The following is a 12,938-nucleotide window of genomic DNA, read 5'->3' as shown; positions in this document are numbered from 1 at the left end:
ATGTGGAAAATTGAACAGAAGAATTATTTAGTTTTTAATAATTTTTATTCCTGTATTACTAGATAGACTAATTCATTTGCAATTTGTTGCTTTTCTGTTTTGACAGCTAGTGTGCAGTAGACAGGGCGAATAAACCGTGAGGACTACATTACCCACAAGGCATCATGAAGGCTGTGCTGGTTTCCCAAAATATCAAAAGAGTCCAACCTGGAGGACTTGTCTGGATGCTCGAGAAAGTGTGTTAAATCTTGGGAGATACCTGAAGGAAAACAGCACCTGAGCAGGCACGCACCACCGCATCCACTGGTCTTCTCAAGATTATTAATTCCAGGAAACTAAGAAAGAGAACCTTTGAGAGATTTTATTGTTGTGCAATGTAATTGGCCTTACGACTGTTACTTAAGACTGTTCTCCCTCTTAATACCCTCTCCTCTTTTAGGATATTCCTTTTTGTCTCTGCGTTGACGATCTCACCTCTTCTACTTCTATCTCTGGGCATACTGTGGGATGTACTTTGGATATACGGACCTTTGAACCAAAGCAAATTCAATGATTTCCTCCTGTTCAGGATTATAACCCCAATCTACAGCACTTTGAAAATGAATTTCTTCAGATTCCCAGTCCAGTTGCAGCTGCTGATGAGTACTGTGGTCGGGTTCTGCTCGGGCTTGGAGTTTACAGGGTCACAGGGCCAGTGGGCGCGCTATCTCCGCTGGGACGCCAGCACCAGAAGTGACCTCAGCTTCCAGTTCAAAACAGACGTGTCCACTGCCTTAATCCTGTACATTGACGATGGCGGCTACTGCGACTTCCTCCAACTCATGGTGGTTGAAGGGAAGCTCCAGTTGCAGTTTAGCATCGACTGCGCCGAGACAACTGTCATATCAGACAAGAGAGTCAACGACAGCAGCTGGCATTCCGCAACCTTGAGCAGGTACAACCTGAGAACTGTTCTGGGGCTGGACGGAGCAAGCAAAGCGGCCGAGGTGCGGCCTCAGAGGCAGTACATGAAGATCGTAAGCGATCTCTTCCTGGGCGGAGTCCCTCAAGATATTCGCATTTCTGCGCTCACTCTCCCGACAGTGAAGGATCTTCCGCCATTTAAGGGAATTATCAGGGAACTGAGGTACAGTAACAAGGAACCTACTCTGCTAAACAGCCAATTGGTCCGCATGGACATAGAGGGAATCTGCATGGAGAATCCGTGTGAGAACGGAGGGACGTGCTCCATTGTCGACGGGGAACCAATTTGTGATTGTTCTGAGACTGAATATGTTGGTCGATTCTGCAACGAAGGTAAATATATCTAATTTGCATTGGTTATGCATAGGTGAAAATGATCGAAACACCAAAATGAAATGGTTTAATGCTCATTTGTGCAAAATATATTGAACCCACTTTCATAAACATTGTCTTAGTTGGTGAAATGTAAACAATGTTTACATTTCTGGAAAGAATGTCCTATATATTTTATGTTTGGCTGTTTCATGCAAGTCTTATGAGTCTGGGTGTGACTCTGGGGTCGAGGTTAATGTCTCTTAGGCTGTCTACAGAACGGTGACCCAATGTCTTCACACTGTGCAATGGCACGTGTTTCATTCTGGGAACTTCTTGTTCAGCCTCGATAAGACCCTCCTCTATCCCCAATCGCTTCTCACGGTCAATTGAAAATGAATGTCATTGAAATGCACTACCAGCAAAGCCTGCATTTTTTTATGCTGTTTGTCGTGTGAGCTTTTCGTGTTAATCGTGCCAGGCTGAGGAGGGGGGATGCTACAATGTTAAGGTGTCTTTTCAGATTCTTTGTTTTTTTCTGAAGTGGCCATTTTAGTTTCTCTGGGGATTTAAGGAGGCCATTTCACAGCACTGGGTTTCCTGGTTGCACCTCTTCAACACTAAATGAATCAATAGCAGGGGATAATTGGCTATTTTAAACATGTCAATTTCATTTCTTTATAGTGTTGTTACTGATGAGAATTTCAGGACCTTTCTTAATGCATCTACTTAAATGCTTTGGTTTATGCACGTGTATTTAATTGACAAATTTTGCATTGTTGCACAGAAGAAAATGACATCTTTGAGTTCTTCCCCATGAAAGATATTTTACATCCTGGTTGATGGTCCTGGTAATGAAAGGTACATGATGTACATGTTTGTTTTTTCATACTCTTCTGTTAAATTACCAGTGCTCTTTGATTCAATTCTTTATTTTTAAGTTTTTTATATCCTGGTTACCCCACAATGCTTTACATTGTGGAAAGACGAGTCTGAACTATCTTTATCTGATTAAATTAATAGTCCATTTGAAAGAGAAAGCATTCAGACAAGAGAACGGCTGTATATCCTGTCTTGATTAGGTCTAAACTTTTCTTCCCTTGTGATTGGAGTGGTTAAGCTGGGTGATTGATCTGTGATCAGTGCTCTGAGCCCATGAGTTGTAACCCTCATTGTAGACACAACCTCTCCCTTGATCCTCTCCTTAATTACACAATGTGATGAAAACGTCTGTGTACAAAATACCAGGGTTCACTGAAATAAAGTGTGTATACATGTTCTTTAAAAGTGTGTACAACATTATATGTGTGCGTGAGAGATAGATAGAGAGAGAGAGAGAGAGATTGAAAAAATGTGGTATGTACTGTATAGCGGCCGTCAGCAGAAGACCAGGCACTAGGTTTAGATTTATATGCTGTAAAGAGCACAGAGTTTTGGGCTTGATTTATAGCTGTTGTTCCTCTCCATCTTGTTTGGCTGACTAGGTCCTGCAGTCAACTGATAGGAGCTAAAGCCAGACGTACAGTAAAAGTAGCTTTGATGGCTTTGAATGCTGGGAATTGGTTCAGCCAATCATGAAAGAATAAATAAACCTTTTTGCGGGGTATTTTGCCATGTCGTGCAGTATGTGTGGCTTCTAACCCAAAGGCTACAGCAAAATAAAAGTCGATCAAAACCGATATTATGAAATCAAAATTTATTGCTTAAAAAACAGTTCCCCCAAAAATGAAAATTCTGCCTTTATTTACTCACCCTCGATTTGTTCCAAATCTGTATAAATTTCTATGTTCTGATGAACAAAGGGAAAGAAATTTAGAAGAATGCTTGAAACCACAGTTAAAGTTATTGGCCACCATAGTAGGAAAATTGCTTTATAAATGTCTATGTTAGGTTGAGCACAAAAGAAGATATTTTGAAGAATATAGGAAAGCAAACAGTTCCGGGGCACTTTTGACTAATGATAATTTTTCCTACTAAGCTAGTCAATGGTGGCCAAGATCTGTTTGGTTACACGGATGCTTCCAAATATCTGCAAATCAATGGGTAGACCACCGTTGTTCGGTTACCAACATTGTTTGATATATCTTCTTTTGTAATGGAATCAAGAAAGTCAAACTTTTAAATGACAAGAGGGTGACTAAATGATGTCCAAATTTTCATTTTTGGGTGAAGTATCACTTTAATGTCTGTCAACAACACTACAGATAATTTCATTTTAAAGGGATACTTCCCCCAAAAATTAAAATTCTGCCATCATTTACTCACCTTCGAGTTGTTCTATATCTGTATAAATGTATTTGTTCTGATGAACACAGAGAAAGATATCTGGAAGAAGGCACCCATTTACTCACATAGAAGGAAAATTGACTTACTTTCTGTTGAACACAAAAGAAGACATTTTGAAGAATGTCAGAAAACAGGTCTGTGGCACTTTTGACGACTATTGTATTTTTTCCTTCTATGATATTCAATAGGGGGCAAAATTTTTCTGGTTATAATCATTCTTCCAAATATCTTTCTCTGTGTTCATCAGAACAAAGAAATGTATATAGATTTGGAACAACTCAAATGTGGGAAATTTTTCATTTCATTTTTGGGTGAAGTATCCCTTTAATCTTGAGTGTCTGCGAGGTTTTAAACATCTGTAGATAGATAATAAATATCAGGTTAGAGCCATATGGCAAGCTGATTTGAAGTGTTAAGCATTAGCCTTCTACGTACGTTTGACTGAAACCAATTGCTATAGTAGCGGCGGCAACAATTTGACACTTCTCTCAACGGCCAGATGGCTTAAATGGCCTCAGAACAGTTTTTCGTCGCTGTGGCGTATGTTCCTCGCTCCGTGGCCAGCGCGGTAGCCATGACGCTACATCATTTGTGAAAGCGCGTAATCTTTTGGCGGATTAGTATAATAAACATTTGGCAGCTAAACAAATACTCAATCTGTTTTCCCATGTGGATACTGTTTGAATTGGTATGCTGAGGTTTATGGTTAAGCCTGCTACTGTTTACAAATCTCCCCCCATGTTTTAAATGTGAACAAAATGAAATTGAAAAGCGCCTGAAGAGCATCAGAAGCCCGTACAGTTGCTTTTTGAAAATTTCAGTTTTATTCCCTCCATCCGGAAGTTTTGGGTATCCTTAGGCGAGTTGTGCAGTAACTTTTCTAAATCATCGAAGAGAAGTACAAGTTAATTTTCATTTTCACCTCCCTATCTGTTGGGTCATTGTGGAGGGCTTGACAGTACATGCAGATCATCATTTTCCAGTCAGACATCCGAACTCCAGTACGGGTCATCTCAAGAGCTCAGCGCATCAATCAATTCACCATAGCACTCACATCCCCAGAGTAACTCGGCGTTCTCCACTCTCCAATCATGTCCTAATATTTTCCCCAGCAGGTTAATGCATCTCATCAGAGGACTTAATGTTCTGTACCAGACTTTAACAGGCACGGCAGACAGACACACACTTACACACTGGAACGTGTCCTGGAAATGAGTGACCATGAGAGACAACATATTGCGTTTTCATCCGGTCCGGACAGCAGCACATACAGCACTAAATTAATGTCTAATGTAGCCGTAATTACTTTGCACTAAAAGCGTTTCATGGAGGCAGACCCCATCAGATCCCCCTTAATTTCCTGTATTAGATGCATTGGCAACAGAAAATTTGGTTCTTTTGCCTGTCTGCGCCGGTGCTAAAAACTGTAATCCTTTAGGTTTAACCGATAAAATAACTATATCTGGATGATCTCGGATTGAATGTGTGCCAGAACAGATTAGAAAAATGCTAGATCGGCTGTTCTGCAATGCCCGTTTATCACCCTTTGGTTCAGGATAGGAGTGCATTAATGAAATAGGTTAGTTTGCAAGTTAAACCCAATGCGACAGTGCCTGGTGACAAACAAAATGAGAGAGAGAGTGTGTATGTGTCTACAATGATAAGGAACACTATACCTGGCTCTGAGTATGGAACGGTGCTCTAGACAAACATCAGCGTCTCATAAATCCACAACCCTCTCTAAAGGGAACAGGTTCTGTTGCCTGTTTGGATTTATGACCCAGGCGTGGATGTGGTCTTTGGGAAAGTGTGTAAGACATGGAAGATGAACTAGACCTCTTTTAGTAGATGCTGGTGTGGCGTGGTGGGTCAAACACCGCAGATCCGATCACCCGCTCTACTTCCCTGTGAGAAGAGGGGGCGGATGGATGGTTTGAGAGGGTTATTTAAGTGTTTCTGTGTACATGCACAGGGCAGACGTCTGCTTGGTGCATGCTAATACGTGTGTCAAAGTTTGCATGATAGCATTCATGCAAAGGCGATGTGAGTGGGGTCTAATGGCTGCAATGTCTCTCTCCTCCCCCCCCCCTCTGTGTCTTTTGCTGCAACACAAGCAGAGGCCAACAGCATCCCAGGTGAGTTGATAATATTCCTTATCACATACGTTTGTTTTGTGATATTTCTTGCTTTTTGTGTATAGTGAGTGTTAGTGATGTACAATATATGGGTGGCCATATGTACAGTATGTTCTAAAGAAACTTTTCTCGCTCTGTTCCTTTCCGTCTTCCTCAAAGGTTTCGCACACATGATGATGGCAGATCAAGGTATGCCGCGCCGCTTGCGTCAATCGCTCTGATTGATTATATACCGCATGCCTGAATTCGAATGCATAGATGTGCTTTAACTGCTTCTTTATATTTCCTCATGCTTGCCTTCTCCGGATGCTCATTTCTATGTCAACTTTCGTCTCTTTTCTAAAGCCAAGGGAAAAGGTACAGATCCTTTTGATTCTTTATTGTGCTGTGTGTTTACATACTTGTTTTTAGCACACTTTTCGCTAAAAGCTGCTCGCTGCGGGTGCCTGGAGTGTAATAAATGAGCGTTAAATGAGGGCGTACACACAATGGCTATTATTAATGTGTCGGCCACCCTGGTGGTCATACACCTAATGGACATTTGTGTCAGCTGATAAAAATATCTAAATCTCACAGTGTGATTCGGTCTCTCCATAGATTAGTGAATAACGCTTATTTTTTCAGTTTCAGTTTGTTGTAGTTTTGGGTCTTGCATTTGGAGTTTTCTGTCAGTGTTTTCTGAAGCCTTGCTCTTTATCTAAAGCTGTTTTAAGAAAGAAATAAAGTAAACTAGGCTTGATTTATTCCTGGCTTCTGTCGGTATGCATCACTCTGAAAAAGCTTTAACTGTGCGTGCAGAATCGAGTTCAGCTAGCATTGAAGTCTGGTTTGTTTTGATCAAGTAAATCTGTGAATTAGTCAAACCTGTCATGATGTCTGATCCTGCCTGTGAAAACCCAGCCATAGTCATTTTTTGTGATTTACTGTTTTCAGCATGAAATCATTCATTCACATTCTGTGAAAATATAACCTTAATATCTTAAATATTGACCGAGTAATGCCAATTATTGAAATCATAGTAAAATGAACGGTAAATAATTTTCTTATGATTAGATTGAGACTTTAGTCTGATTTTCACAGTCTGGGTCACAAATCAGATTGTCACGTCACGGTTGTAGTCGCCAAATGAATTTACACTAAAGGCCTGTTTACACCAAGAATGTTGAAGAGTACATAACTAGGGATTTTTAAGGTCCTACTTTGGTTTATGGAGTGTCCAACAAAAAGTGTATGTACATAGAAGGTGTAAACTATCATTATTATTATTTCGTAATATTAGGCATTTAAATTTACCTTATTTCTTCACTGACTCTCAAATGATTTGTTCCGCGGTTCATCTGTCTAATATCCTCCTTTCAGCTAGCCTACTCTGATCTGATTGGTCAGATGGTCTAGTCTAATGTGATTGGTCTACCGCGAATGAGGCACATGAGCTACAGTGTTTGGGGGAGAAGAGTGAAGTCTTTGCCGGCAGTCCTAGCATAGGCGGGGACTACATGTAGTGATGTATATCCACGGTGGTTGGCGGACTAGAGACCACTCTTTTGCTTGATTAAGAGTCAACTTCCTTTTTTCCAAGCCAATAACTTTATTAATTCACCTTCGGCTTTACAACTTGGCAAACTGCTTACATACACACACGGCAACATTACACAATGCATGAAATGTCTTTTACATGTTCTCATGTTACGCGCACTCTTTAACTTACATTTACATTCAAGCATTTGGCAGACGCTTTTATCCAAAGCGACTTACATTGCATTATCCTATACATTTTACATAGGTATTTGCAATCCCCTGGGATCGAACCCACGCAATGCTCTTATCACTGAGCTACAGGAAAGCTAACTAATTTAAAGGTAACTATAACAAAGGTATGTTTGTAGAGTTTGCGGAACAGTTTTACAATTCAAATACACAAGACCTTTGAATTCGAATGGGATTTGTTTGTTTGTGAGTGCTTCACCATTCACTAGCTGAAAATATGCTCAACAATATCTGTCCACTGTGTAGTTATCATTATAGTTTCGGATTGGACACAAATATATCTAAAACATTTTTTTTTTACTTTATTTAGTCATAGTTCTTGTCCTTGGTGTTAACAGGCATAACATTGATGCACATACAGTATATTTATTGATGAAAATGCATTGTACAGTATAAAGGGTGTGGTCTTGAAATATTTAACATAGCCTGCAAGAATTCTGAATCAAACTAAACTGAATACAGACATATGTTTCAATTCCTCTAGTCAGCCTGGTTTCTTCCCACAACCCATTTTAAGTGCTAAGTCAGCCCAGTCAGCAAGAACCTGGCAGACGGACAATAAAGTATATCCAGTCAGATGTATTAGCACATATTTGCTTGCGTTGCATCAGAAGCCCTGTCACATTGTAACGCGGTTTCCTCCACTGTCTGTCTCTCTCGCTATCGCTCTGTGTTTAATCCTACTGCAAGACAGGAGGACATTATTACAAATCAGCCTGGCTGTTCGCCCAAGTTAAGACGACAAGGGCTGCCATTAAGTATCCTATTTGCATTTCCGCTGTGTGGAACGATACTACTAACGTTTATCTGCTTTGTTTCTGTCGTCGCATCTCATCCCTACCTGTCATAGCTGCACAAGTTCGTACAGCATATAAATCTTCCAATCCTACTCTCTTAAACCTCAGACACATCAAGTAAAACCCCAGCAAGGGTTTAATTGTAGTGCTTTGTAATGTTTGACAGTGTTGTGTCTGTGGGACTTAAGAGGAAGGACATGAGAGGCAGCAGCTGGTTCGGGTAGCCCAGGGCTCGACGCTGGTATCTACGTGCCTCAGTGCTCTCAGACGCTGTTCCTATGAGCCCATCTGAAGTCAATCATATCAGTCAGCACGTCGCTCTTCACAATGGCACAGGCATATGTCAGCAAACAGTGGCAGGTCATAGGACAAAGATGACGATGACAAAAACGGGTCTCCGGGGACTTTCGTTCTTTCCATGGTTACGGTTCAGTCCTCTCTCTTCAGTCACACAAAAATGAAAATTCGGTCATTTCAAACCTGTATGACTTTCTTACGCAGAACACAAAAGAAGATATTTTGAAGAATGTTGGTAACTGGCACCCATTCATTTGCATTGGTTTAGTGTCCATACAATAGAATCGAATAAGGTGCCGGAGCTGTTTGGTCGATAAGACTTCTAAAAAAAATTGTGTTCTGCGGAAGAGAGAAAGACAGACAGGTTAGAAATGACAAGACGTTGAGAAAATGATGACAGAATTCTCATTTTTGGGTGTACTATCCTTCTAATAGTTTGAAGTTACCGATTTTTCATTTACTTGAGAGGAATTAATTTACTCCTCAATAGAGTTGAGTCATGTTTGTGTTTGATAATTCTTCAGAATTTGTGTAGCGCTGTTGGTGGAGCATCGGGTTAAGAGCCGAACGTTTGTGAGTTTGATTCCCAAATGCTAATGTACTTTCAATGGGAAGTTGCTTTGAATAAAAGCATCTGCTAATGCGTGAATGTAAATGTTATTATTTCTCAGTATAAACCAAATCTGAAATGTATAATACTTAAAGGGACGGTGTCTCTTATGACTTCTGTAGAACATCAAAGAGTTTCGAGAAATGTCATGGGGGTTTGTGTCCAAACCGTGAAAGTCAATGGGGTCCAGTGTTGTTTGGTGACCGGTATTCTTCAAAATGTTTTTTTGTGTCCTGCAGAAGAAATAAAGTGTCAGGTTTACAATGACACAAGGTTGAGTAAGTGATAACAGAAGAATAAATCTCCATTTGTTTTCCAATGAATCTCATTGCAGTCCACAAGAAACAAATGGCTAAAGATAGCAAGTATTTACCTCTCTGCATTTTCTGAGCACTTGTAGAGATGTTCGTGGTCCATTTTAATAATGTTCAATCAACACAAGACTGCGAATTTCCCAAGTGCTGAGATTTTAGGCACCGTGGCACCAGTCCAGACCTCTCTTCAAGAGATTTCCGAAGGCATTCAGCAAGTGTGCCGGCCTTTGATTGATATTAGTTGGTACAGGAGCCAGTAAGTGAGTTGACCTTTCCGGATGGCAAGAGAGGGGCAGAGCTTTGTTACAGGACAGAGGGGAATGGAAACACTGTAGCTCGCGCCGTGCTGATGAACTCACATGCAAGGTAATGAATTGCGGTGCTATTATGCAAATAGTATGCTAATTATCTAATCAGATTTGATTCCATTAAGGATGTACCCAGCTTCCTAACCTTGAGAAGGCACTTATGATCAGAGTCTGATCAGCTCACTCTTCATCCTTCTTTCTTCTTTTTTTTCTTTTAGAAGCACAATAGTTTACAAAAAGAGGTGGATTTTATTTAAGCTCTTTTCCTTCCCTTTACATGCTACTTTTATCAATTGGACAGAAAGAGAGAGAGAACAGGAAGGGATGTTAGATCACATAGGCCATTTGTGCAGCACAGCTCAATGTTTCAGGAAACATTCGCTTACTGATATGTCACAGCTCTGTTTAAATGTTTTTCTTTATAATAAAGAGTTCTGTGGTATGAGAAGCTCATGGGAATTAGGATTTCTCCGAGAGGGCCGTTCTCATGGCACAGAACAGATTTAGCACAGTGTTACCACACATCTGAAAGCAGGTCTCCCTGACAGTGAGGCGTGACACATGGCGTGTGTTAGAGGCAGATAATGAAATCTTTATCACATGTTTGCTCAACGAATCCCTCGGTCATTCATTTACTAAACAAACCTGCCTAACCAGAATTCTGTTGATCCACAGTTTAAACTATTATTGTTATAAATACTATTTAATGTTACAAACTTTTGAAGACAACATAAAAATAAAACTTATGGTTACATATATATTAAAGAAAATTTGCTATTCATACAAAGACGCAAAAATCAATCATTTACCAACCCTCATGTCATTTCAGACCTGTATGACGTTCTTTCCTCTCCAGAACACAAAAGATATTTCAGAGAAAATTGGTTACCAAACAACATTGGACCCATTGACTTCCATTGCATGGACATAAAACCACATTTATCAAAATATCTTATCTTGTTTCACAAGAGTCGTACGGTTTTTGAATGACAAAAATTATATTTTTATTTTTGGGTGAACTATCCGATCAAACATCGTAGCCCACAAAATTCTGATTTAATATAATTTCCTTTTGAATCTTGTGTTTAATTTTGAATTAAAAAACATATAAAATAATATGCAGTGTTGCTTTAAGCAACTAAATCTTCTTGACTAAAATTCTCCTGTACTTTATTTTTGGAGAGCCATGACACTCAATATCGACCGTATTTTTATAGTTTCAATTTTTTGTAATGTCATGCACGGAAGACTCCTCAGACCCCATCAGTGCAGGAAGAGCTCTTAGAATAGCCTGATTGAACCACCTCGCATGCTGTGTAGTGATCAGAGAGCTTCGACCTCTCTTGTGTAATCAGGAGCAGCCACACAGGGCGTCCTCTAACAGAATAGCCTCATCACCTCCCCCCTATGTGATCTCCCCCCCTCTCTATACGCTGTAACCGAGACAACAGAACCCCCCCTCACGGCCCTCTATTTTAAACTCCCAGAGGCCCTTTGAGCGTAACACTGAAAAGAACATCAATCACAAACACACACAAACAAACATGCGTCCCTACTCCCGCCTTCCACTCATCAGAATGCAGTTATGCCCATAATTGCCTCCAATTTTTCTGAGTCACACCTGACATATTAAGCTACTGTACACAACGATTTTCCTTCTGGTCCCCAGAGGAAACAAGTGCCATTTGATTACGGCTAAATGTGATTATTGTCCTCTCCTCCAACTGGCTTGTGGCGGTCTTTTGTTCCTGACAAAACAAGAGAACGGGGCGATCACTTTGATTGTGACGGACCATCCCGGATGCTGCCCGTGCCGCGTGAACAAAAAGATGTTAATTATCCGTTGGAATAGGCAATCATGACAGAAATGAGCAGTGAGGAAGAAATCAGATGCAAAGAAATGTTAGGGTAAAAAATATTTTCTCACGCTTATTTTTCATATGCGATATAACGCTTGTTTTTCATATTTCAGCACACATCGTTTATTATTTGCCATGTTTTCCTAAAACAAATAGAAAAATAAGGAGAAGGGAAATAATATGTAATAGGGAAGGGAAAATAATAATTTAAAATGACCTGTTTATTTCAAACAATGGTTGGGTGAAATATGCACAAACCTAACCGTTGATTTAGAAAATCTTTATATTTGACCCATTTTTCCATATTTATATGTTGAAAGAACCTGGAGAAAAGAATGACAATAAAAGATGTTGGTTTATAAAACACAATCCCAACTCTGGATCTGATTGGATGTGTCATTACGTCAAAGTTTTATAATTTGAGAATGCAATTTGTGCACACGAACCCCCCTGACCCACTGTAAAATGGCTGCAACAAATGTCCTCGAGTGGATAATTGCTTTAATTCATCTGCATGTCTGTATGTTTTCAGTGCTATAGATGGAGGATATTTTTGGCCGGTCTCATTAGACATGCTCAAGCAGGAGGTGCATTTGCAAAATGGACTGCTTATTTAAAACCACTTCAATTAGCGAGCTTTAACTCCATTCTGGTGAGAGAGTATGTGCACGGATCAATCCAAACCTGTTTTCATTTATTTTGACAAATGACCTTGAATAGTTGCTGTCTCCTATTATTATTATATATTTTTTTCTCTCTTTTTTAAAAGTAAACCACGCATCTCTTCTGTTCAGTTCCATCTCTACGTCAGTGTTTTTTGAAACATCTCAATCTCTTGGTTATATCTTTCTGAAAATGTTTTACGTCAAACAATAATAGGAATCTTTTCTTCATATGAATAAATGGTACCGCTCTTTTATTTGTCATTCTTAAATGTCATGTTTCAGTAATGGAAATTGATTCAGAAATGACACAGCCTGTCTTGATGAAATTTGACAAAAATAAGAGTGCAGCAGTGGAACTCCCGGCTGTTTGTACAGCACTTTGAATATGTGCAAAAAATCTTTTTATTTAGCCTCTTTCCAACCTCTAAAACGATCGATTAAAAGTATATTTAAATTGCATTTAAAATATTTAATTTAAATATTTTTCCAAAGGTTATGTTTGTTGCCAATGTTTCTTTGAGTATATGTATGTGTATGTTTTAGTCTGTCTGATTCTGAGGTCGCACAGCACTTGTGGCCGAGCTGTAATTGTGTTGCTAAACGTGGGCAGAGGTGAACATATGTA

At 39.7% G+C, this 12,938-nt stretch overlaps 1 protein-coding gene across 20 annotated transcripts in view; it reads left to right on the top strand.

Moving 5' to 3' along the window:
• Positions 1 to 12,938, top strand: part of nrxn3a (neurexin 3a) — a 224,413-nt gene that overhangs the window by 4,362 nt on the left and 207,113 nt on the right. For 8 of the 20 annotated variants that reach the window (XR_008909166.1, XR_008909165.1, XR_008909164.1 and 5 more), the window contains exons 2-5: positions 107 to 1,296; positions 5,676 to 5,696; positions 5,856 to 5,885; positions 6,042 to 6,053. Coding sequence is in view for 16 of the 20 variants with exons in the window: in XM_056768548.1 (XP_056624526.1) it covers positions 600 to 1,296; positions 5,676 to 5,696; positions 5,856 to 5,885; positions 6,042 to 6,053 (760 nt within the window). In the remaining 4 variants the exon portion in view is untranslated. The remainder of the gene's footprint in view (positions 1 to 106; positions 1,297 to 5,675; positions 5,697 to 5,855; positions 5,886 to 6,041; positions 6,054 to 12,938) is intronic. The other 12 variants (XR_008909167.1, XM_056768554.1, XM_056768553.1 and 9 more) reach the window with 4 other exon arrangements.

This window comes from Triplophysa dalaica, chromosome 15 (assembly GCF_015846415.1).
Source record: "Triplophysa dalaica isolate WHDGS20190420 chromosome 15, ASM1584641v1, whole genome shotgun sequence".
Classification (NCBI taxonomy): Eukaryota; Metazoa; Chordata; class Actinopteri; order Cypriniformes; family Nemacheilidae; genus Triplophysa; species Triplophysa dalaica.
Note: the sequence above shows the minus strand (reverse complement) of the source record. Positions and strands in the feature narration are given on the sequence as shown.